Source organism: Vombatus ursinus, unplaced genomic scaffold (genome assembly GCF_900497805.2).
Source record: "Vombatus ursinus unplaced genomic scaffold, bare-nosed wombat genome assembly UNPS02014335.1, whole genome shotgun sequence".
NCBI lineage: Eukaryota > Metazoa > Chordata > Mammalia > Diprotodontia > Vombatidae > Vombatus > Vombatus ursinus.
Window position 1 is genome coordinate 452,694 of NW_020954113.1, and position 26,054 is coordinate 478,747.

Consider the following 26,054-nt stretch of genomic DNA (forward strand, 5'->3'; position numbering starts at 1 on the left):
ACCTCCCTAGGCTATCTAACCTCTAACGTCCCTTCCAGATCTAAATCTATGATTCCATGTATAACTCTACAGGTTTTGTACACACAAAATAACCCCTACTCTTATGGACATGAGCACCAGAATTTGGGGGGTAGGTGTAGGAGTGAAGGGCCAGACTTGTGATTTCAGAGGTATAGAGATTTCCCACTGAAGAAACTTCCTCTCTCAGCACAGTTCAACACTTGCTCCGTGTTTTATAGTCTTCGGTGTCACGTGAGCTAAGAAGTTAAGTGGTCTGCCCAGGGTGAAAGAGCTAGTATGTATTAGAGGCAGGATTTGAACACAAGTTTTCCTGACTTTGAGGCTGGCTCTCCAGTGACTACATCATGCTGCTTCTCACTAGAAAATTACTGGGTCAAATTAGAGGCTCAGAGTATTTGGTTTTTCCTGAATGTGTGCTGCTTTCCATTGGAAGAAACTTGTAAGGAATTGTCCTTTAATGGGAAAAAGTAGGACTTGATGCATCCTGGGGAAGAGCTAATTCAAAAAGAATAAAAAGATCTCTCACTTTCCACATGAAATTTCACTGTTTCACAGTGCCCACAAGAGTGGCAAGTGTAGGATGTTTCATTAAATGTGAAACAACAAAGAATGATGATGATTGACAATGATAATGACATAAAGCTGACAGACTACAGTCTCTATGCTCTTTCCTCCTCTCCTCGGTAGACTGCCCCATCTCACATGCTCACACAAATGAGTCCATCTCTCGGCTTACCTTCACAGCTGGCTCCACTCTGATCTAGTGAGAAGCCCCTCTGACATTCACAAGTGAAGCTTCCAGGAGTGTTCTGACAAACACCCTTAGCGCCACAAAGGTTGACTTCAGAGGTACATTCATTGTTATCTAAAAGAAACAAGGATGAAAGTGTGGGTTTTTCCAAATTTTTCAATGTAGAGTTTCAAATACAGTAAGAACTAAAAGTCACTTAGCGAAGCTGAAACAAACCTGGTATTTGCTAAGAAACATATCCATATACCTGTTTTTCAAGTTTTAATTTGCCTTGTCTTCAGACCAGGGAATAGTAAAAAGAAACAGTAAGAAGAAAATCTTGAAATCACTCAAAAGTTCTTTCAATGCCACTTACCAATACAGGCTGTATGATGCTGGGTAAATCCAGGTGGACATTTGCATGTGAAGCCTCCAATGGTGTTGACACAAAGGAACTGACAATTATGTTGTTTGGTTGCACACTCATCAAGATCTAGAAGACAACAAGAGAGGTCTTTGCTTTCAGCTTACAAGACAAATGCAGAAAGAACTATGGGGAACCATTCTGATTTGCAAGTATCAAAACTCCACTGACCAGAATTCATCAGACTAGCAAGCAAAAACAAAAACAAAAATAAAAATCTAGGCTCTGTGGTCTAGCGGCAGTAATATAATGTAGTCTCAATCTAGGCCAAAGACAAATTTTGGCATATGTGGTAAACTATGTCTTCTTTAATTAAGGGAGGCAGATATTATACTGTAAGAGGTTTTTTTTTTTTTAGGGTAAAGTATAAACTGAAACAAGAACAAATCTTAAGAATTTTGACAAATTTCCAGGACAACTGAATAATCAATTTTGTCAAAAGATAAAAAGAGACCCCCAATTCCATGAAATCAATCTTCTTGGTTCATTCCTGTTAACTGTTTTTCATCTGTCCAAATGACATCATTTAAAAAGCTGGTTTTTCCTGTTAAGAATTCCCCTTCAGATGAAACAAAGTTGAGGAACCAGAAAGAAAGTTAAGAAGAGACCTTTACTGGCAAGTATAACATAACTGCTTTTTAAAAATGAATTTTTCCTTCAATCTCATGTTTCCCCATTCCAAATATTCTACACCAGCTAGGCAAGGTTCCTTATAGGTTCCTGAACATGATGTGCTCATTCTTGACTCCAACTTTTTATGGAATTAATATTATCTGCAAACACTTAATGTCCTTCAGTGAAATCTCACAAAGGAGAATTCTATGGACAGTCAGGCACCTTTGTTTCTCTGTACTATCCTTTTTATTTAAATCTAAATTTATGAACACAATTGGCATGCACTCAGTTATAACTCTGTCAACTTATGATTCTATGTGAGTTCTCAGTCAGCAACTCTGCTCCAAAGTTCTTATTTTTGACCATTAAAGTAGTAAATGTTCCATCTGTCTATTCATAAATTGGAAGAATCTTCATTATTTTTCTCCCAGACTGGTTTCCCTTCTGTGTTTTAGTGGGAAGGCTAACTGCCTGATGTTAGCTTTCTGGATGGCTTCTTCTAATTACCTGATCAAAAGGAACACAAGATTGCTTCTGTGTAACAACAGCATATATTAGAAGGGGGAACCTACATCTGATCCTTACTACTGCACTTCTCCCCCCGCTCTGATGTTTCCTCTTTAAGTCTCCACATCCCCTTCCCAAAACAGCAACACAACAAAGTTTGACTATCATGCTGGTACTCTGAAGCTGACAGACAAAGACTTAGGATGGGTAACTCCGTGGTTTCTTATAAACAACAGTGATATAGCACCACAATGTATCACTAGTAATATTAATAAAGCTTTCTTTATTTTCGCTGTCCCTATCACCTAATCCTGCTCAAATCCTACCCATTCTTCAGGCCCAAGTTCAAGCTCTGCCTCCTTCCATGAAGCTTCCCCCAACTATTCTGATAAGCTCCTAGAGAGCAAGACCTATGTGTGTCCCCTCTGTCTAGTATGGTGCTATCTATGCACATAGTAAGCACTCAATAAAATCCATCTTGAATGAATGAATGAGACAGCTGACAGAGAGACAAAGTAGGGAGACCATCAGATGAGCCCTACTCCAGCCGCCCAAAGTCAGGAGATCTGGCCTTGGGCTGGTCCTGCCCTGCTTCAAGAAACCCTAGAAGCAGAGGTGGCAAATTTGGATGGGTGCTGCTGCTGCTCCCACACTGGGACCTCCCTGTTCCTGGCCTCCCTCCACCAGCCACAGGAAGTGGGTAGTGGGGAGGTCCCAGTATAGCACTAACCCCAGAGGAGCACCACTTGAATACAAGAAAATAGCATCAAGTCTCCTCTGCAGCCTCTGAGAATGGAGCATGGGTGGCAGGTGAAAGAATAACTGAAACAAAGAAAAAAATGTCTTTTTACCTTTGCAGCTTCTCCCATCCTCCTGAAGGATGTATCCTTTTGGACATGAACACTGGTAACTCCCTTCTGTGTTTTTGCATATGAAATTGCAGGGTTTGGGAGCCTGGTTGCACTCATTTAGATCTATTGTGAAAAAGAAACAGTTTGATTTTTTGATCTGATAAAGATTTCAACCAACTCTACAACTACAATGCTATTTTATTATGGGAAAAAAATAAGGGAAGAGAAGGGGAAGGGAAAAAGTATTTATATAGTAGATACTATATTACAGCACTATTTAGCACTATGATAAATTCTTTTTATAAACATTATTCCATTTGATCCTCACAACAACCCTGCTAGATAGGAGCTATTATTATCCCTTTTTACACATAAGGAAACTGAAGCAAAAGAAGTTAAATGAATTGCCAGGGTCACATAGCTCATAAGTGTCTGAGGCCAAATTTGAACTCAGGCCTTACTGACGCTAGGCTCAGCTTTTAAACTAAATACAACAGGTTTTTAAACTAAATACAACTTTTTTCTTTCTCTCCCATTAATAGGACATATTTGCATTGGAATAACACAGGCTAAATTAAGGGGGGGAGAATAGTTTTGTTTTTTTTTTTAATTTTCAGGTTGCTAGTCTTTTTCTGCACTTCAACAGACATGCAAATTCTCAGTAACAAAATCACCTACCTATACAGGTGGTGGCAGTGATATCTGGAGTATAGCCAGTATTACAGTTGCAATGGTAGGATCCTCTCTCATTAACACATTCTCCATTCCGGCAAACGTCATGAATAACCTTGCATTCATCAATATCTATGATTCAATGAAATTTGATGAAATGAAGGAAGAAAACACAAATGGGACACTGCTGGTGGTTATTTGGCACCATACTGGAATTTTATACTAAAGAAACTACACTGTATGTCTAAAAAGCAATGTTGAAAGGAGAGAATAAATTTAACACTTAACAATGAACAACTAGTTTAAAAGAAAGCAAATGGCTTTCTTACACAATAATGAATCTCAAATGAATAGGTTAAGAGAAGTACTTTTAAATAACATCATATAAATTTATATTGTGAAACATGAAAAATAAATTGATAATCAGTATTAAAGATCTTTGCTTCCCTACTTCCATTACATTCTGTTCCATCACACTTGTCTCCTTGTGACCTTAAGTACCACTTCACAACAGGAAGGCTTGTAAGCAAGAATATGAATACCATATTTTTTTCAGCACTGCACATTCAGAATATGAAAAAAAAATACTACTGTTCTCAATTGTCTAAAATAAGGGCTAAAAATTAAGATGAAAACATCATCCAATCTATATAATATTGGGGAAAAGTGGAAGGCTTATGAGGCACTTTGGATACTGCTCAGTACTTTATGTAGATCACCCCCCTCCATCCTGTGAGGCAGCACTATGAGGAAGGTGCTTTACAGGTGAGAAGAGTGAATTTTTGAGAAGTTAAATGACCTTCCTATGATCATGTAGCTAAGTAAGTACCTGGAACAGAATTGGAACCCAGGTCTCTGAGAATGGGGTATGGCAAGAGTAGAGGCTAAGTTAGGGTTGTGATCATGGTCAGAACCTGCTAAGTATGAGAGACTGCAATTTGTGTATATGACAAAACATAAAAAGAGAGTAAATATCAAGTGTCTGAGCATATACCCATCACCACTACACTTGACCCCTAAGGGATTTTCTGAGCTCACTGGGTTGAGATATAAACATAGGCATTCCCAGTGAACACCCAACTTACAAATATAGCAAAACCCTCTGTCCCTAGATGTAGACATCCAATTGTAGGCCTACATACTCTACCTGGTCACCTCACATAGCAACTAAACTATCCTAGGAAAAATGTGTACCCTGGTAGGTCATGAGGAATATCCTATGGCCAAACAGATATCTTTTCTGTTCTTTTGTCCCTGGGAGATTTTATACATGGCTTTCTCCCTTTCCTATCTTTTCCTACTCTTTCATCACTCACCAACCTGATCTGTTAATTCTAGCTCAGGCAACATCTTTCTCATGAATAGACATATATTTCCTCTTTAGCCTCCTCTTCTCAATTCCACCTCTTATTTAGTTACCTTAAGACAATTTCTATCCTTTTCTCTACTTTCATGCCATTTGTGAGACTTGCCATGACCCAAATGGTAGCTGATAACCATAATACTAATGGTACAACTGAGTTGAAAAAAAGGAAAATCATCAAGTTTGTAATGAAACAAGATACCTTAAGAAATCAGAACCATCAACCTCTTAAAGTCCTTGAAAGGGCCCAGATATCTCTTTCTGAATGTCTATAAACCAGGTAGGTCTACCAACTTGTATCTTTAAGTACCAGCATTCAAGTTAAATTTAAAAAAATCTTATGCTTTGTTTAATGACTAGTATCGCACTAGTATCATTTACTACTCTTTTTCCTTGCTGATGCACAATATAGCACAGATATTTTAAGGGTTTTTATGGATAATTCTGGAAAAGTAAGATCATAGGATTATAGATTTAGAGATGGAAGAAATAGCTAAGGTCATCTAGGCCAACTCTCTCATTTTATAGTTGAGGAAACACACCTAGAGTTTAAACAACTTGCTTAGGTTCATACAAGTGGTAAATGGTAAAACTAGGTCCTATCTACACTGTTTCAATGCGAAAATAAATTCTAAGTTACAAGTGATTCTTTACCAAGCAAATGCTAGGAACACAACCCCTCTGAAAGTTGAGGGCTGCTTATATGCAAAACAGTAAAATAGATGTTCATCAGTCATTTTAGCAATGTGATCCTCAAATATCTAAAATATTCACTGTAATGAAATTTTTTTTACTTCAGATTTACAACTGAGTCTATGTGTATGTTTTATTTTCCATTTTCTCATCTAGTTGTCTTTAAAAAAAATAAACATAAAAAAGATAAATATCCTGATAAATACTTTAGGAACTTGAATACCTGCTCCATTGGTCATGAATCCTCGGCCATGAGGGCAAAGTTTTTTAAAGGCCACAGTGCCCTGGAACGGGCAGATCTCACAGTGGGGGCCCCAGCCTCTCCCACCATCACAGCAACACTCAGACTTGGTGACTGGATTCCTGTTGCTTGATCCAATCTGACACATGCTTTGTAGAACTTCAGTGAAACAGTATCCTTCTCGGTTGTCTATAAGATACATTATATTTGGGGGGGGGGGGGGGGGAAGAGGGAAGGGTAGGATTATTTTAGTGGTGGTGATCTCATGAGAGTCACAAGATTATCAGGAATTTAGTCAGATATTAAAAACAACAACAACAAAAAGAAATGAAAAGGAAGCATACTTAACCCTGGGCCAGAAGAAATGAGAGTGAAAAGCTGGAAACAGCAGCAAGAGAGAAAAGATGACGTCTGAGGGAAAACAAATGAAACAAGAAATTCAGTAAGAGAGCAGGAAGGGGCAGATATCAGATTCAGCCTGGGAGGAATAACAGTTCTATTTGCACCTAGAAAAGAAGGAATATAACCATCATATCAAGCTACAACACAGAGATGCAGAGTAGCACACGGAAACTGATACCAATCATGGAAGGCTAGACAGGCAGCTTAGGAAGAAATTCCAATCAAATGATACAATGATACAATTAGCAAAGGAAGAATTAAACGGCAGGGTGGCGCTAAGTTCAGTGTACATTTGCAAAGTCACTGAATTATCCACAAAATATTCATGTTTTTAACCCGGCTATTACCAATAGCTTAGCTGCAGCCCATGTTTGCCTAAGGAGCCCAGACCTTACCCTTAATAGTTTAGAGGGCTACTGAAAGCACTACCCAAACACTTACCAAGGCACTCATCCTGGGCAGGGCTGGCTGTGAAGCCATCATTGCACTCGCATGTGTAGCTTCCTCTGGTATTGAGGCACCGTCCATTTTCACAGATTCCTGGCTTGGTCTGACATTCATTCTCATCTATTTAATTGAATCAAAGGACCACAAACAAAAGATGGGGGGGGGAGTTGTTACTTTGTCAAATAATTTTTAGGAGTGAAGCTAACGAGGAGCTTTAAAGATGAACATTTTTTTAAACATGGATATTCACTACTTTGTCAGAGTAACCATTTAGGGGTTAGTATTAAGCTGTTGATAGTTTAAACTAATCTAACCCTTCAGAGTTAAGCTATTCTATATATTACCTTTAATGTAGTAATAATGATAACTAAATTATAGTCCTTACTATGTGTAAGGCTCTGTGCTTAGCACTTTACAATTATTTTCTCATTTGATCCTCACAACAACCCAGGAAAGTAGGTGCTATTATTATCCCCATTTTACAGATGAGTAAACTGAGGCAGATAGTCGTTAAGTGACTTGCCCAGGGTCGTGGAGCTAGGAAGCGTCTGAGGCTGGATTGAGCTCGGTTCTTTCTGACTCCAGGGCTGATGCTCTATCCACTGCAGTACCTACTGTTCTCAAACATTAATCAAGCCTAATTTTATCTATAAAGATTCAAAATGAAATATCGCTGGAGATGGTTACTTAACTTTAGACTATACACAAATTTTTCCACTACGGTGAGCCCAATAGACAGACAGATAAAAGGGTGAGAGACGCAGACAGTATGGGGACAACATCTAAGAAGACCAGGGTGGTGGCAGTGACTCCAGATATGTTCCTCTGCCTTTACTAGACTCAAAGTTCCACGAGAGCAGGCACAATGTATTACCTAAACTTTATATTTTTATTTATTTATAAACATTATATTTTCCTCAATACCTAGTAGAATATTCTGCCCAGAGGAAGGCTTATTCAATTCTGGATGAATGAATGATGACTCTTAAAGTCATAATCTTACATAACCAGGAAATGCTCAAATTCTTACGAAGGCAACTTTGAGGAAAAGTGATGTGAAAGTCAGTCCACGGAAAGCAAACTTAAATACAAAGTCTGTTCCAGCAAATGTCTGTAGTTTTGCAATTATATTGTTTTAATGTATATATGTGTATAGTTATTACATAACCAAACCCCATCATAAAGTTATGAAATCCCACTGTAATGCCACACTACTATGATGTATGTTGTCTTCTAGCAAGAATGCAAACTTGTTGAGGGTAGATACTATCTTGCTTTTTCTATTGTATCCCAAACCCTTATCATAGCGCCTGACACTTAGTAAGTGCTTAAGGAATACTTTTTTACTCATTCATCCATTCAGTTAGTCCATGGTTCACTTATAACTTTAATCCTATGCAACTAATTCCTACCACAGAATCATAGATTGATGGAGCTTGAAGGGACCTTTGAGGCAATCTAGTCCAACCTCCTAATTTTACAAATGAGGAACCAAAGACTCAGGGAGGTTGCATCTTGCCCAAAGCTACACAGGCAGTAAGTGGCAAAGCCAAATTTCTGAATCCAGAGCTATGTTGTGTCACTCAGCATCGCTGAGTGGGATCAATGTGAGAATGGACTTTATTGGTCATCTATTCCAAGTCATATGTGGAAAAATATTCTCTCTATAGTTACCAATAAGTGGTCACTCAGCCTTTTCTTGAAGACCTCCAATGAAGGGAACCAATACCTCCCAATGCAGCCCCATTTCAAATTATTTGCACATTTTTTCTTATATCAAGCCAAAATCTGCATCTTTGTACTTTCCTTCCACTACTACTAAGTTCTGCCTTCTGGAGCCAAAGAGAACAAATTGAACCTCTCTTACATAAGAGGGAGGCTATTCAAATCCTGGAAGTCAGCAAACATATATTGCCCCTCCCAACTACCTTGCCCCATGTCCTCAAGTTTTTTCTTCTCCAAGCCAAACATTCCCAATTCCTTTAATCAATACGCATATACCCTGGACTCAAGACCATTCACCATAATGACTGCCCTCATCTTTACTTTCTCTAGCTTATCAGTATCTTCTGTGGCTCCCAGAACTGAACACAGTACTCCAGAACTGATCTAACCATGGTAGAGTAGTTGGTGAGGCAGGAGGGTGGGACAGCTGTCTGTATAGGGAAAGTAGTCAAAAGACTACTTTGCTCAGCAGCAGCAAAACACTTCTGTCCAAAAAAGATGTGCCTACAAATTGAGATATGCTGCCTATGTTCAGAATGTTGAATCTGGTCTCTTCCACATTTACCTGTTCATCTGAAGCACTTACTTTTTCTCTGACTGATGGAGCTTGACTTACCTATGCAACCCTCTCCATCAGGTCTTCTTTGGTAGCCAGGGCCACAGATGCACATATATGTGCCAATAAGGTTCTTGCATTCCATTTGTTTTTCAGCACAATCATGCTTTCCTTCTTCACACTCATTCTCATCTGCAACAGATTAGCAACTGTGAACTGCCATCATAAGTGCATCACTTGTTTTGTGAATATGGTGCCACTTTTATTTTTGTATTACTGGGATGATAATTTCTTTTGATTTCAGTGAAAAAAAAACAGCAAGGAGCTAAGCATTTCTCATAAGCCTTTTTACTTTTCAGTTAAAACACATCAAATTATAAGCTCCTTTGCATTATGCCTAGTAGATATTTATTAACAGCTATTGAATGAATGGACAAATTAACAAATGACAGTATAATAACCAGATTTTCAAGTAGATTACAAACTACTTCAGAACAAGGATCATGATTTCTACTTTTCTCCATATGCCAAGCCAAAGTTCTAGACAAAGAGTAAATGCTCATTATGGGCTCACTGAATTGAAACTTATTGTGTTATACAATGAAAATTTTCCTAAACTAGACATATGGCTACAATACAGCCTTTCCCCCTGGAAGTCCTAAATTCCCTCCTTCCTTTCCTTTGTTTTGTCATCTTCCTCTTGTATTTTTCTGTCCTACTGTTTTTATATTTTCCTTCCCTTCTCCTCCTGTTTCTTTATCTCCTAGTGCTCACTTCCTTGTCCAGCCTCAAATTGCTACTTACATTAAGTGGAGAAAAGCCCATGGAATAAAGCAGGTGGGGAATGGGAAAGTCCATTATTTTGGACATTCCTCTGCCTTGCTCAAGGCCCTCCACCATGCTACTGTGTCTCAGCAGTGGTAACACTATCTTTTGTCGTTAGCATCTCACTACATACAATCTTTGGAGATCCCTGCCTCCATGACCTCTGGTCAGTCTCTCACCTTTGCACATTCTCCTGTCTTCTCTAAGAACGTAACCAGTAGGACATTTGCATTCATACGACCCATAAGTATTTACACATCGGAAAGCACAGAGCAAAGGATTCTGAGCACACTCATTGATATCTGTAGGAGAAAGAGACAATACGATGGGACATAAAGATGAACAAAAAAATTACTTTCTTCATAAATGAACAGATTCACTAAAACAAATTCTTTTTTTCCCTGTAGAGGGTGGGCTTTTATTTCGTTTTTTTTTAAATTAAATTAAATTTTTTTTGTTACATTTTAAGTTCTGAACCATCTCCCTCCCTCTCTCTCCACCCTATGCTACAGAAGGCCACCATTTGACACATATATCTGTATATATATATGTAAAATTGTACTATGCATACTTCTATTTATTAGTTTTTTCTCTGGAGGTGGATAGCATTTTCCTTCATAGGTCCTTTGTAGTTGATATGAGTACTTATAATACTCAGAATAACTCAGTCACTCACAATTACTCTTTTAACAATATTGCTGTTACTCTTCATTATTTCATGCAAGTCTCTCCATGTTCTTCTAAAATCAACCTGCTCATCATTTTTTATAGCAAGTAGTGTTCTACCACAATTACCTACCACAACTTGTTTAGACATTCCCCAATTGATAGGTATCTCTCAATTTCCAGTTCTTTGCCACCACAAAGAGAGCTGCTATTACTATTTTAGAACACATAGGTTCTTTTCCTTTTTTCCTTATCACCTTGAGGAACAGACCTAATGGTGATATTTCTGGGTCAAAGGGTATATACACAGTTTTATAACTCTCTGGGCACAATTCCGGATTATTTTCCAAAATGGTTGGATCAGTTCACAGTTCTACCAACAACGAATTAGTATCTTAATTTTTCCACACCCCCTCCAACATTTGTCATTTTCTCCTTTTATCATTTTTTCCAATCTGATAGGTGTAAAATGATATCTTAAATTTGTTTTAATTTGCATTTATCTAATCAACAATGATTTAGAGCATTTTTCATAAGACCATAGAGAGATAGCTTTGATTTCTTCATCAAAAAACTGCCTATTCATATTCTTTGACCATTTATCAATTGGAGAATGACTAATATTCTTATAAATCTAACAAAGTTCTTTATATATTTGAGATATGAGACCTTTATCTGAGAAACTGTCTATAAATCTTCCCCCCACACACACATTTTCTGGTTTCCTTCTAATCTTGGTTACAGTGGTTTTATCTGTACAAAACCTTTTTTAATTTAACGTAATCAAAATTATCCATTTTACATCTCACAATGCTTTCTATATCTTGTTTATTCACAAACTGTTCTTCTATACATAAATTTGATAGGTAATATGTTCCATGTTCTTCTAATTTACTTATGATATCTCCCTTTATATCTAGGTCATGTATCCATTTTCACCTTAAATGGTATATGATATTGGCCTATACCCAATTTCTGCCAGACTGCTTTCCAGTGTTCCTAACAATTTTTACCAAATAGTGAATTCCTATCCCAAAAGCTTAAATCTTTTCTCAAACACAAGGTTAATATAATCATTTACTACTGTGTACTGTGTGTCTAATCAGTTCCTCTGATTCACCTATTTCTTAGACAGTATCATATAGTTCTGATAATTATTGCCTTATAGTACCGCTTAAAATCTGGTACTGTTAAACCTCCTTCCTTTACAGTTTTTTCATTAATTCCTTTCATATTCTTTATTTTTTGTTCTTCCAAATGAATTTTATTATTTTTTATAGCTCAGTAAAATTTTTTTTTGTAGTTTAAATGGAATGACATTGAATAAGTAGAGTAGTTTAGGCAGAATTTTTATTATATTGGTTCTGCCCACCTGTGAACAATTAATATTTCTCCAATTATTTACATTTAATTTTATTTGTATAAAAAGCGTTTTATAATTATGTTCACATAGTTCCTGGTTTTGTCTTGGCAGGTATATTCCCAGGTATTTTATGCTGTCTACAGTTATTCTAAATGGAGTATCTCTTACTATTTATTCTTGCAGGGTTTTGTTGGTGATATATAAAAATGCTGATGATTTATGTGTGTTTATTTTATATCCTGTTACTTTGCTAAAATTATTGTCTGAACTAGCTTTTTAGTTGAATCTTTAGGATTTTCCAAGTATGTCATCATATCATCTGCAAAAAGAGATAGTTTTATTACCTCACTGCCCATTCTAATTCCTTCAATTTCTTTTTCTTCTCTTATTTCTATGGCTAGCATTTCTAATATAATACTGAATAATATTGGTGATAATGGGCATCCTTGTTTCATTCCTGATCTTAGTGGGAAGGTTTCTAGCTTATCTCCATTATAAATAATGCTTGCTGATGGTTTTAGTAGATGCTTCTTATCATTTTAAGGAAAAATTCATTGATACCTATGCTTTCAAGTGTTTTTTAATAGGAATGAATGTTGTATTTTGTTAAAAGCTTTTTCTGCATTTACTGATATAATCATATGATTTTTGTTACTTTTGTTACTGATATAATCCATTATGTTAATAGTTTTCCTTATGTTAAACCATTCCTGCATTCCTGGTATAACTCTCACTTGGTCACAATATCACAATCTTTGTAGGTAGTAGTCTCCTACCTACTATTTTATTTACACTAAAACAAATTGTGACCAAGCAGATTGCATTTCAGGGGGTCCACAAAAGACAAAGCTGTATAGTTTTAACCTGTTATCATTAGTATGCCTGATGAATGTGCTGAACACACTGACACCAAACCCTTTCACCTTCACTTTCTATTCTTTTTCCTTTCTCGCCACCTCTTCACCTGGCTGGCTTACCCAACCTTCAGATCCCAATAGTTTTTAAGTTGAGTCTTCAGCATGAGAACCCCTAAGAAGAAAAGCAATGCCTCTAGGCAAGCAGACAGACACAAGGTCTAGCAGAGGATAAAAAAGAGAGGGAAAAGGAATGAAGGGAGGGAAGGGAAGAAAGGCAAGGAAGTTAAGAAAGGAAGAGGTAAAAAGAGGAGAGAAGTAAGAAGTGAGGGAGAGAGAAAAGGAGGGAGAAGAGAGGGAAAAAAGGATGAGGGAGAAAGGAAGGGAGGAAGTGAAAAAGGGAGAGGGGGAGAAGGGAAAGAGGAGGAAAGGAAAGAGAAGGGAATAAAGAGGGAGTGAAGAAGAAGAAAGGGAGGAAGGAATGAAGAAGAGAGGAAAGAAGAAAGTACATAGTAGGGAAATCCAGAATTCATCAATGATTGTTTTGTCTAGGTCACAGGGTGGCACCAGTGTGATGTATCTGTATTCAAGAAATATCATATGGGCAGAGATCAGAGAGAAAAATGAGAGGCAAGACTGACATGAATGGTGGTAGGAACAATCAAGAAAAAATCCTTTCATGCTTATGTGGATTATTTCATATGATGAATGACATTTAATATTAAGATGAGTGAATGAGAGAGAGAGAGGGCGAGACAGATAGATAAACACTCACCTTCACATGTCATCATTGGACCCGGCTCAAACCCTTCCTCACAGGTACATTCAAAACCTCCAATAACATTCTTACATGTTCCATTTCCACAAGGATTACCCACAGAACATTCATCAGTATCTGCAAGATATCAGGAACACATTCAAGAAATTATGAATTACAGTAACAGTAAATCTAACTTATATAATGCCTTTCATCTTAAGAATCTAGTGCTGCTAGACTGTATTTCATTACTAAGAGCTTTACTCTGACAGCAAATCAACAGTCACTGAATGCTTGAGTTTGAAGGAATTCCCCAAATTTTAAGGATCCTATGGCCCAATGAGGTGAAGCAACCTGTGGGAAGTCACACAGAATTTATTTGTAGCTGACTGGAGATTAGAATTTGGTTCTCCCAACAACCAATTCAGTGGGTTTTCTTCCTCCTTTACATATAGATGAACACTTCATAGTTCTACAATTTTAAAGATGGATAATGTATCCATTTGGAATCCTAAAATTGACAGGTTTAATTTACATACCATCTCAAGCTACACAGATGAAAAACCATAGGCTTTTCATACAGGCATTCTTTGATTTTGTAATAAAAGGGTTTAAAGATAAGATATTTATGTTGGGTACATAATCTTTTATACCTAAGTGAACTGAATTCTGAGTTGTAATATTCTAAATCATATGTGTGTACATATATTTATATGTATGTATGCAGAAATGAAAATTTCAATATTAATAATCTTCTGAATTTTGCAATGATGTTTCAATAAAATACCTTTCTCCTTCCTGTTTTCATATTGATAATGCTAACAGTTTTATAGTGCTTTAAATATATATTATCAAACCTGACCCTCACAACAACCTTGTCAAGTAGCTGCTATTATCTCTACTTTACAGATAAGGAAAATGAGGCAGACAGAAATTAAGTGACTTGTATAGGGTCACATCACTAGGAAGCAGCTCAAGCAGGTTTTGAACTCAGGTCTTCTTATATATATTAGTTTAAAACTCTACACTCTATACCAGAGTTGTCAAATTCAAGGGCTCAAAGCTCCCTACTGCAACAGGAACTGGATAAAAATATAACTGAGAAATGTTTAACAAAATAAATTAAAAAAATACAACATATATAATGTTAATCTGTGATGTTCTAAGTCAATATGCAACCAGCAGGGATCTGTTTCTATTGGAGTTTGACATTGTTGCTCTATACCAAGCTGCCCAAGCTTAATAAGTAACCTTGTTCAGGTGACTCATGTTAATTCTGGCTATATGATTTTAGTTTTACATTTAGAAAATTGTCATAGAAGATAGCTCATTACCTACCTACACACTCAACTCCATGGAGGATATACCCAAAAGGACATTCGCAGCGGTAGGAACCATCTGTATTGATGCACTGGCCATATTTGCAGATATCAGGCTCTTTGCATTCATCCATATCTTAACCAAAGGAGAAAAAACACAAAATATAGGATGGAGAGGGGAGTAAAGGAGAGATGTGCGTCACTGATTCCAGCATACATCTTACGCTTTAAATTTCCAAAGTCAATGGGAAAAGATATTTTTAATTGGCTTCAATGAAAAGATAATAATGGCCCTAATTTTATATTAAAGAGTTCAATTTCCCAACACTGATATATGGGTGTGTTGTAGGAAAATTCAAACAATTGTGAAAAAAGAACAGGAAGCAGCAACTGTTGGATATTATTTAAAAATCAACGACAAGTCAAATATGAGATATTTACCAATACGAGTGTCATCAGGTCCAACAATGATACCACTTCCATATGGGCAGATTTGACGAAATGCCTCTGTAAATGAGATAAAAACTTGTTTATTTATGTGTCAGCCACAGTTAATAACTGAGCTACTTTGCATATTTGAGAGTTATCTTTCTGACAGGCCTGAAGGGATTAAGCTGGTTTTTCCAATCAAAACACTAAAAGTACTTTTTACCATATCTTAATCACGTTAAAAAAATGGGGGATGGGTTTTATAATCTTTGCTTCTCTCCAAGGTTCTAAAAGTGTACAATGGAATATGAGCCTTTTTTTCCCTAAGCATCCTAACAAGAATTATACATGGATACATAAAGAGTCTGCAATGAAAAGCCTACCCAGTGTACAACTTAGTAGAGAAGTCTAGAGTTACCTGAGGCATATAGAGATAAAGTAATTTGCCCAAGGTAACACAGCTATGTGTGTTAGCGGCCATGCTCTGAACTCAATTCTTCCTGACACTAGGAACTCTTTATGTACTATGCCACAATGACTCTTGACTTTAATGAGATATATAATCAAACTAAATAAGCTCATTTTCCCCAGGTTAAGCCATTTTTTCATTGTGATTAACTGTCTAGCCTACTTTCATGGCTAGTCTATGTTGTGTACTGCACAAGGAATTAGATATGAGGATATACCATCTGGCTCAGTAGGACACAGCTCACATGGGTCCCCCCAACCTTCTCCCTTTAAGGCACAGCAACATTCTTGTTTGGAATGGTTTCTGGATTTAGGTGATGAACATTTGCCTCCTTCAAACTTCGCATAGCAGTAGCTCATTCTCAAGTCTGCAATATAAATTCAAGCATCTCTCAGCATAATCATGCATATGCTTAAAACAAAATTTAAAAACAAAGCCACTACAGATTTGCTTAAACATCCAATAATGATATTACTTAGCTTATAGTACTATAATAACGCTCCTCATAGCTAACAGTCCCTTTAAAATTAATTAAGCATAATTACAGAAAGAAGGAGACTGAGATAGAGACTGGACCTGTGATTTCATTGGTGAATGGACTCCTAAATGATTACAGCTCATAGTCTCAGAGTTACCTAGAGCACTGAGAGTCACACAGCCAGTACCTGCCAGAGACAGAATGTGAACCCAGCTCTTCCTGGTTCTGAGGCGGGCTCTCTATCCACTACACCATGCTGCCTCTTATTATGTGTTAAAAGATAACATTAAAGGTAACAAAAATTATGTGTGTACTGGAAGAATCTGGTAATCTTTGAGGCTTAATTTTGTTATTTCTCTTTTTGATCAACCTCCAGTATTGGTATGATATAAAAATGAAATCTATTAAGTCAATTTTCAAAAGTGACATCCTTCAATGTCTTAGATATAGACCTGTTATCATGTAGAGAGTCTTTCACGAGATACAGCATTTGACAGCTCAGACTATACCCACTTTGGATAACATTTAGTAAGACACATTGGGTGAAGATAGACATACTAGATTTGGGATACCATACCCTGCTGTTTACTCTGGGTGACTTAAGCAAAGGATCCAAATTAAGATCCCAGACTCCATGCATCCAGCAAGCAGACAACTGGCAACTTTGCAGAATGGCAGATATGTAGTACGAGAGTCAGCTGTAAAAGCAGCTACTCATCAGATTTCCTGGGTGTAAGATGTATGCTGTGTACCATACAGAATTTCAAAAAGCCCTAGGTAATTTGAAGTTCTAAACAGGAGTTTATTTGCCTCAAATGACCAGAAAATAAACATATGAAATAATCTTTCCTTTTGAAAAAGCAAATAATTTTAATTTAACCATTACTTCTTAGAGAATACCAGATCTAATTCACATAAAAAACCACAGCATTTGTTGACATTATTTTGGGAACTGATTTTTTCCCTTTCTTATAAAGTGTGGTGACTTGATAAAGTAAGGTCACTCTAGGGCAGAAAGTTATGTTTTCCTTCAAAATTGACCTCCACAGCCCTGAAAAAACTTTGCCATTCTCTAAGCCCTTAAATTAAGCAGAGGTTAGAGGCTAGTTGTAGAATTAGAACAAAATGCTTTCATATCTGTATTGTGCGTTTCCTTACCTCTTAGTCCTATCCAAACCACTTCTTTGTCCTCTTCTAGCTTTCAATCTAGTTAACTATTAGTCTAAGTACTTTGCAATCCCTAAATCATTATATAAATGTTAGTTATTATAAAATACAAGTTGTCTATTATATACTGTAAATTTCTTTTTAGGAAGTTTCATTTGATTTCATTTCTAACACCGTCATGAAAAAGCAGACACTCTATTTATGTACTAGGATCTTAAAGCCTAACAGTTAAAGTCATTTCCTGATGACTCAGAAAAGAATCAAGGGCTAACAATAACTGACATTTATATAAAACTTTAAGATTTGCTAAGTGCTTTAGGTTCAAACTCTCATTTGAATCTCATAACCCTATGAAGTGATTACCACAGGCATTTCATATATAAGGTAACTTAGCCTCAGATAAGTATACCCAGGTGGAGTGTATGGGGTATTCAGGGAGGACTAGCACCTCTGGTGAGGGCTTGCTGAATCCTTTTCAGGGCTATTCATCCACCTTTGATTTCCACCTTCATACAACTCTCATCTGTGGCTCCAAGAAGCTGTAACACACTCAGTGGCCACACTCTGGTGAACTGTCTCAGCAGATGGACTAAACCAAGTTAAGGGTAACCAACGGGGGATGTCTGCCCCAAGCTTGTGAAGATTTTTTCTGGTAGAATGGGTGGATGAGGCCAATTGGTTCCAACAGCCATGAAAGTGGCTGAAGGAGCTTGGTCAGGCACTGAAGATGCTAGGGTCATCCATGCATCCTGGGCCATCACCAGCTGTCTTGACTTTTGTCTTGTCACTGGATTTTGATGATTCAAGAAAAGAGAGTGAGGCTGATGACTCTGTGCAACTCTGCCTTACTTAAATCCAATTCATGAGTAAGTCAAGACATCACCAATGATATCATTGGTCCTCCTCAAAAACGAAGGACAAATGACAACTTAGCTTCAAAGAAATTAAGTGGCTTGTTCATGGCCACATCAATAGGAAGTGCTAAAGACAGCATTTGAATCCAGATATCTCTTGTCATCGAATCCAGTGTTCTCTACACAATATAACTCTGCCTGTTCGTGGCTAAATGCACAAACATCTGAATCCTAGACTGATACTTACTTGACTTGGCTGGATAAAGTGGGTATCTTTGGCTGCTTTCTGAATGACTTCATTTTGCTATTTCTGACTGTTAGCTCCTCCAGAACTATTCTCTTCCTTATTTCTACCTTACTCCATCCCTACTGTGGTTGGGGGAATCTAGGTAATACTATTAAAAGCTGCAAGATTTTACCTTCCAAAGAGCTGCCTGAAGGTCAGGGGTAACAGTATTAGCTATGTCTATACTAGACCAAGTACTTAATAAATATCTGATGAATTCCAATAACTTGATTGTGTACAGCTTTTCATTCTGATCTGTATTCACGATGTGGTCAATCGATAGGTACTTTAAATGAATCTCTTAATTGTTTTTAATTTGAATTTTCATTTGTTTCAGTTTCTAAATATAAAGACATACACACAGATTTCTGTGTTTGATAGTTTAGTTTAAATTTTATATACACATACACAATGGCAGAAGTCATAGAAACCTAAATGTATCAACTAATGGGAGAAAGATACTATCACCTTTTGAACAGAACCTATTCAAGATAGTAATTCACTCTTCCGGTTTCTAGATATTAATGCTTCCTTTTAAAATTCAGCTTGCTTTTTTCCTTTTCTTTATTTGACACTCCACCATCACCTTCCACATCCTAAGCCAGAATTAAACAGGGTTTCAACAACACCAGGTTTCTAGTAACTTGAGGACCCAACTCAATCTCTTCACTGCTGGAGAAGCATACATTTAAAAATGGGTTTCTAGACTTCTGAAACTGTCTACTGGTTTCCATGACTTCTTTTGCAATCAAAAAATGTGAGCCTGGCTTAGTTCCTTCTTAGTTTATGTTCTTGCAGCATGCACGTCCACACTACACAGGAGCACGGATCACTTGACATCATCTTGACAATGGCAGCAGTATCTCCTGATGCGTTGGCTATGGTTCCTTTTGTGCTCTGTGTGAGTTTCATGTATTACCTTGTGGTATTTCTTCTCTCTAAATTAATCAAGATGACTTATTTGAGAGACAGCTTTGCTCCTCTACACAGTTAAACTGTGAGAGCCTCACCAACCTCTGGAATTTTATCAGAACTAACAGAAGTCACTTTCCTTGTTTGCTTTCTTCCTACTGGCTCTGTGTTCTGTAGCTAATCCCATGGAAGGGCTACTCACAGCTGGCTTTATTCTTTCTTCAGAGTTCACTTGCTCTGTGACAGTCCAATACAAATTGAACTAATGGCTTAAAAGTTTCCCGTGGCCTGCCACACTGGCTAACTCACACCTGGCCTCTCATTGTTCCCTTTTCCAACCCAGGTCTTGCTAGTGTAGCACAAAGTGAAGGGGATGGGCTGGCATTTGTCTAGTATATCTTAGGTCATATGGACAAAAAGAAAACCCCAGATGACAAGCCAAAAACATTTAGTTGGTGGTGGCAGGAATTGCTGCTATTTCTTTTCTTTACTCTTAGTCTGACTACACAATGCCAATATCACTGGTCGAAGAGTGAACATTCAATCAGATCAGTAACTTGGCACCACATAGACAAAAAATAACTGATTGTTTTACTGAATTATTTTTAACTGTTCAGTAAAACAGAATAGAAAACAAATCAAAAACTGGTTTGAATGTGTACCTATTTTCTGTATATTGTCTTGAAAAAGGCAGGTTCCTTTTTTTGGTGGAATCATTCAGTGGGTTAAGAAAGATAATCTTAAGACTCATAAGTGAACTTTTTTTTAAGCTAGAAATCCAGCTCAAGTAAGAAACTGAATGCCAAAAAATCAGCATCTGTGTTAACAGAGATGGAGAGGGCTTAACTTCTAGTGTTCCTAGAGTACAAATCAACCCCAAATTTTGAGAAAGATGAATTATCCTCAAAGTATCAAGTGAACACTAGAATAGGTGATAATCACTAGGTAACACTTGGTGAATGAAAAATCTCTGCCTTTCTTATTGCAAAGGGTCAGAGCTCGGTTTACATTTCCCTTAAAACCATAGCAAATCAATACAGGTTAATGAAATGATAAGCCCTTTAAAGTCACTTACCTTGGCATCTTCTTCCAGTGGAGGATAACGAAAAACCTTCTGGACAGAGACATTTGAAGCTGCCTGGAGTGTTACTGCATGTGCCCAAGGCACAAATTTCTGGCTCTTCCACACACTCATCAATATCTAAAAGAGGGATACACATCAGATTATCTCTAAACATAATCAAATATCACCAAACTGTCAACATGAAAAAGTACAAAAGAAACTCAACTTTGATAATCTTCTGTTAATAAAATTATGAGGATTCAAAGGTTTTTAGGGGCTTTGTTTTTAAAAGTCAGCCTTTCAATTCTCAGTGTACAAAAGTGAACCTAACAAAATCTTCTTCTGAATGCAATGAGGTCTCTCTTCCATCTGTCATCACCATTCATCATATTAACCGAAGTAACACCACACAATTACAGAACTGAAAGGGACTTTAGAGATGCTATAGTCCACACTTCTGCACTCACTCATAAAACTAAGTCCCAAATCACAGGTTAGTTACCAATAGCTGAGAGTCCCAATCTCATATCCTTTGTACTGCTCCAAGATTAAGTATATATAAGCACATTCATGCAAATGAAAATAAATGATGAGGATGTTCAATGACCCCAAGGATGCATTTTATAGTTTGTTTTCGAACCTACCTTAGGATCATGAACAACAGTATGGTGCAGTGCAGGGGTGGGGAACCTGCAGCCTTGAGGCCATATGTGGTATTCTAGGTCCTTAGATACAGCCTTTTGACCAAGTCCAAGTTTTACAGAACAAATCCTTTTATTAAGGGTATTTGTTCTGTGAAGTTGGGATTCAGCCAAAGGGCCACACTTGAGGATGTAGAGACCCACATGTGGCCTGGAGGCCACAGGTTCTCCACCCCTGGTGTAGCGGATAGAGATCTGGCCTTGGATTCAGGACGTGGGTTCAGAGTCCCACCTCTGCCATATATTGGTTGTGGGACTTTGAATAAATCAGTGTCTCTCAATGCTCTCGGCAGCTAAGACTCTAAGTTACAGAACAAGTGCCACCTGCACCGGTAGAAGGAACTTCCACATCCTGAAGAATCGTACATCATTGAAATCATAAGTCTACTCTCTATCCCTAGGATCATATGCTTTGGAGCCGGAAGATACCTTAAAGATAATCTAACCCAACTCCCTCATTTTATAAGTGAGGAAATTGAGGTGTAGAGAAGACCTTCCTCTTTGGTGCAGGCCAATATGCTCAAAGTGTAGCAACACAAAGGTATCTTATTTGTACATGGGCTGATTTTCCTTTCACCAGAAGGAAAGATATCAGATTGAGAAAAATGGCATTGCTAATGGTACAGTATAGTGGAAAGAGCTTGATTTTGAGTCACAAGACCTGGGTTTGAATCCTTTGCCACTTACTTCCATCAGTTTACTCCTCTGGGCTTCTATTTTCTCATGTGTGAATGAAGGGGCTGGACACAGTGACCTCTAAGTTCCCTCCCAGCTCTCCTCTCTCTACATGAGGAATGGGAAAGGGAGCGTGATCAAGCGCAAAGACGGCTGGCTGCAGGGAAGCCTCTGAGCATCCACCCAGTGGCTTTCCCCAGAGGACCTTCTTGGGGGCCAGTATAGAATGACCTCTGACCCAGCTGAGTTGGAAGTCTTCAATTATCCTTCGGGAAGCTTTCCACCTTTTGTTCACTACTTTTACCTCTGACAGAGAACCAATACCTGTGGATCTGCTAGGTCCCTGAATTTTTAGAATGACCTGTAGACCTCTTCTGAAGGCTTTAATGCTGATCCACACGAGGATCGCAGGATCATAAACGCAGAGCTAGAAGGCATGTCAGAGGCAAGAGAGTCTAACTCCCTAAATTACAAATGGGGAAATGGAGGCACAAAGAGGTGATGCTACTTGCCTCGGCTCTGACTGGTGTAAGAGGCAAAGCAAAGATTCAGATTCAGCTCCTCTGACTAAAAACCCGGCCTGTTTCAGACGAGGACCTGGGGCTTATAGAGGTTGAGGAACTTACCCAAAGCCACATGGGCAACAGACAACAGAGACAGGATTTAAACTCAATTCCCTTGACTCTAAAACCAGTGCTTTTCCTTTCCTTTGTTCATACTGTCTCTCAGCATCAGCGGCATAACTTGGTTAGATGAAAACACCAAGGTTTCCTGTGCATTGTGGCCCATTTTTCTTCCCATGATGAAATGATGAGTCCTACGTACTCTCTACTGTGTGTTCAGCAGACACCTCCAGGTCATGCAGCAGAGCTAAGTAGCACCTCCCAGGTGCACACTATTGCACTGACCCTGGAATAGCACCCATACCCACAACGACTTGGGGGTTATTGTAAAGTTTAAGCCAGAGTCACATATATATTACCCCTGAAGAAAGATCCCACTTTTGTTGGGAGAAACACAAAGAATAGCTTTTTCTTGAAAAGATGAAATTTTGTAGCATCTTGAATGGCCCCGTGTGCACCACAATACAATGATGACAGGGAACAAGGATGACAAAAAGCCTGGGCAGTATGGAAAGTACACCAGATCGGGAGAAAGCATACCAGGGTTCAATTCCAGCAAGTGCCAGTCACGTGGCTTGGGGCAAATTACCTGGCTTTTCTGGGGCTTCAGTTTCCTCATTTTTAAAATGGAGGTTTAAATTAAATAAGCTATATAGTCCTGTTTGGTTTTGATATTCTAAGATTCAAAAGTCAGTTCTAACTCAGTCACTCATTTGTTGTATGAACCTAGGCAAGTCTCTTCATCTTTTTGGAGCCTGTTTCCTCATTTGTAACATGAAAGTACCAGACCAGGAGATTCCCAAGATCTTCTTCAGCCCTCTAAGTCAACAGATTCCACGATAGAACTCATCATTTCATCATGGGAAGAAAAATGGGCCACAGTGCACAGTTGATGGCAATGATACTTGCTTCCATTCTATCGTGTGAGTACCATTCAATTGAGTCTTGGTATAGTAACATGAAACCTAAATATAAAGGGATTTGGCAATATTGTTTTGTGCAGGATCAGTAAAAATTGGCCTCACTTACAGGGAAAAGTCCAACTTCTATAAAATGTTCCAAGTGGCATTTTTTGGCCCTAGTCTTTGTTGGGTTGGATTTTGGGGTTCTATAGCCTGGAAGTGGAAAGAAGGGCTGAAGAACAGATACACTTAAGAGATGTTTAATGAGATAATTTCTCTTTTTGTGTATTTCCACTCTATTTACTTACACGGGATCAATGGCCTCAATTAATGAGGTCAATCTTTAATGACCAAAGATCAATTAGTGATCAACATTTCATGTTGCAGAAATGAATAAGTGTACCTGGAATATTACTACCTGACAATTTATGTTAGATGGGAAGTAAAACTCCTGATACTAAACATGAAGAATGTCTTTCTTTGGAAGTTTTATAAAAGAATATATTCTCATATGTATCTGAGGTTAAACGGATGGACTGGATGACTGAAGAGTCCTCTCAAACTTAATATAAGATTTTTTATAAACATGCCTTACATATTAAGGATAAATCTCTTATTAACTGTAGTACTGCTGAATTGTTGCAATACTATTATTCAATTCAATGATTAAATATCAATAAATGCTCACTCTTTTACAGATGAAAAAATTCCATCTCCAGCCACTTTCAATGAGCCTTAGCAGCAGGGTCCAGTACAAAGGCACTGATTCTGTAAATCAGAGGACCTGGGCTGGGCTATCATCCCCTCCCTTACTCCCTATGTGGTCCTTCTATTCTCTGAGCCTTAAGTTCCTCATCTGTAAAACAGGAGGCTAGACTAGATTATCTCTAAGTTTCTTTTTGTAGTCTTAAGTTACATTATCCCATGATTTGCTTTTCTGTCTTCCAAGCATTAACAATATTTAAACCACTTCAATCAGGATGATACTTCTGAATGTAGCACCTTAAAAATCTAATGTATACTGAAAATAGTATGTAGCCACCTTTTTCATGAGCTGCCTCAATGTACCCTGAGAGGTTGGCCAACATTCATTTACTTGATGCCATGATGATACATCTACATAAAGCAGAGTGGCATTAGGAAAGATAAGTGGGAAACCTTAGATGTTCTCGGTTTTCCATTCAAGAATGAGGATAAGACACAACACTCCATCTCTGGACTCTGTTTCCAATGGTTCCTCTACTTCCTGGCTTCCCTGGCTTCCTTCAAGTCTCAGTAAAAATCCTACCTTTTGCAAGAAGCCTTTCCCAGGTCTCCTTAATTTTAGTATCTTCCCTCTGAGACTATTCCCAATTTATCTGGTATGGATCTTATCTGTACATAGTTGTTTGCACGTCGTCTCCTCCATTAGACTAAGAGCTCCTTGAGAGCAGGGCATTCTTGTTTTATGCCTTTCTTTGTATCCCTAGTAGGTACTTAATAAATGCTTGCTGAGTGACTGATACCATCTTGCTTATCATTAAGTAATCCATAAACTATGATATTATGATAAGGATTAGAAACTGAGGATTAGAAATTTTTTTGTTTTTGTCAGTTTATGTTCCTTTGTACCTTCACAGTTGTCATTTTGCAGGCTGTATCCAGGAGGACAAATACATCTATAGGATCCATCCAAATTCTGACATGTCCCTGGTGCACATTTTCCAGGATCAGCTAGACACTCATTTATGTCTGCAGGGAAAAATGAAGGCCATTAACTTCATCAGGTAGCTAGATTCAAATACATTAGAAACAAAATGAAGACAAGTTAAAGCCTATGAAACTTCTGCTACAAAATCCCACCTAAAACTAAAAACAGAAGATATAAAAAATACTCAACTCTCTAAAAGATTTTTTTTTTACCTAGCAGCTTAAAAAAAAAGTTAATGGGTCTGAAAAGTTTTATGGTCTCTCCTACGTACATAAAATAGTTCCAAAATAATATATTGAAGCTTACCTCAAAAATATTTTGAAGAAAACCTTTTTCTGACTATGGGTATGATTACTTATTTTAAAGATGTCATCATCCTTGACTTTCTAATAAAGACAGAGTTTTAGGTTGCTTTTTTTTTTCAGGTGACAGGGTCTTAGCTTTATTGTCTTTTCTTCCTCCTGGCTTTACCAAGGGGACAAGTTATAAAGGGGATTTTGCACTTCTTTTGTCAATATGCCTAATGGTTTAATTTGGGAAGCTTTTATATGGCTCTGCTCACCAACACAACTTCTTCCATCTGCAGTCACCTCATAGCCCTCATTGCACTGACATTGGAAGGACCCAACTGTGTTGAGGCACTGACCATTCCTGCAAAGATTCCCATTCCCAGTAGCACATTCATCAACATCTATAAGAAAAAAAAAACATTTGACACAGTCCAAAGACAATGAACGCTACGTAATAATGACAATAGTTAAAATTCCAAATGCA

General features: G+C 37.7%; 1 protein-coding gene across 1 annotated transcript in view; it reads right to left on the bottom strand.

Moving 5' to 3' along the window:
• Positions 1-26,054, bottom strand: part of FBN1 (fibrillin 1) — a 303,144-nt gene that overhangs the window by 17,277 nt on the left and 259,813 nt on the right. The window contains exons 47-61 of the mRNA XM_027860924.1: positions 25,843-25,971; positions 25,202-25,321; positions 20,702-20,827; positions 16,147-16,296; positions 15,473-15,538; positions 15,051-15,167; positions 13,731-13,850; positions 10,252-10,374; positions 9,308-9,439; positions 6,961-7,086; positions 6,100-6,306; positions 3,827-3,952; positions 3,149-3,271; positions 1,128-1,244; positions 758-886 (exon numbers count right to left, since the gene is read on the bottom strand). Of these exons, the coding sequence (XP_027716725.1) occupies positions 758-886; positions 1,128-1,244; positions 3,149-3,271; positions 3,827-3,952; positions 6,100-6,306; positions 6,961-7,086; positions 9,308-9,439; positions 10,252-10,374; positions 13,731-13,850; positions 15,051-15,167; positions 15,473-15,538; positions 16,147-16,296; positions 20,702-20,827; positions 25,202-25,321; positions 25,843-25,971 (1,911 nt within the window). The remainder of the gene's footprint in view (positions 1-757; positions 887-1,127; positions 1,245-3,148; positions 3,272-3,826; positions 3,953-6,099; positions 6,307-6,960; positions 7,087-9,307; positions 9,440-10,251; positions 10,375-13,730; positions 13,851-15,050; positions 15,168-15,472; positions 15,539-16,146; positions 16,297-20,701; positions 20,828-25,201; positions 25,322-25,842; positions 25,972-26,054) is intronic.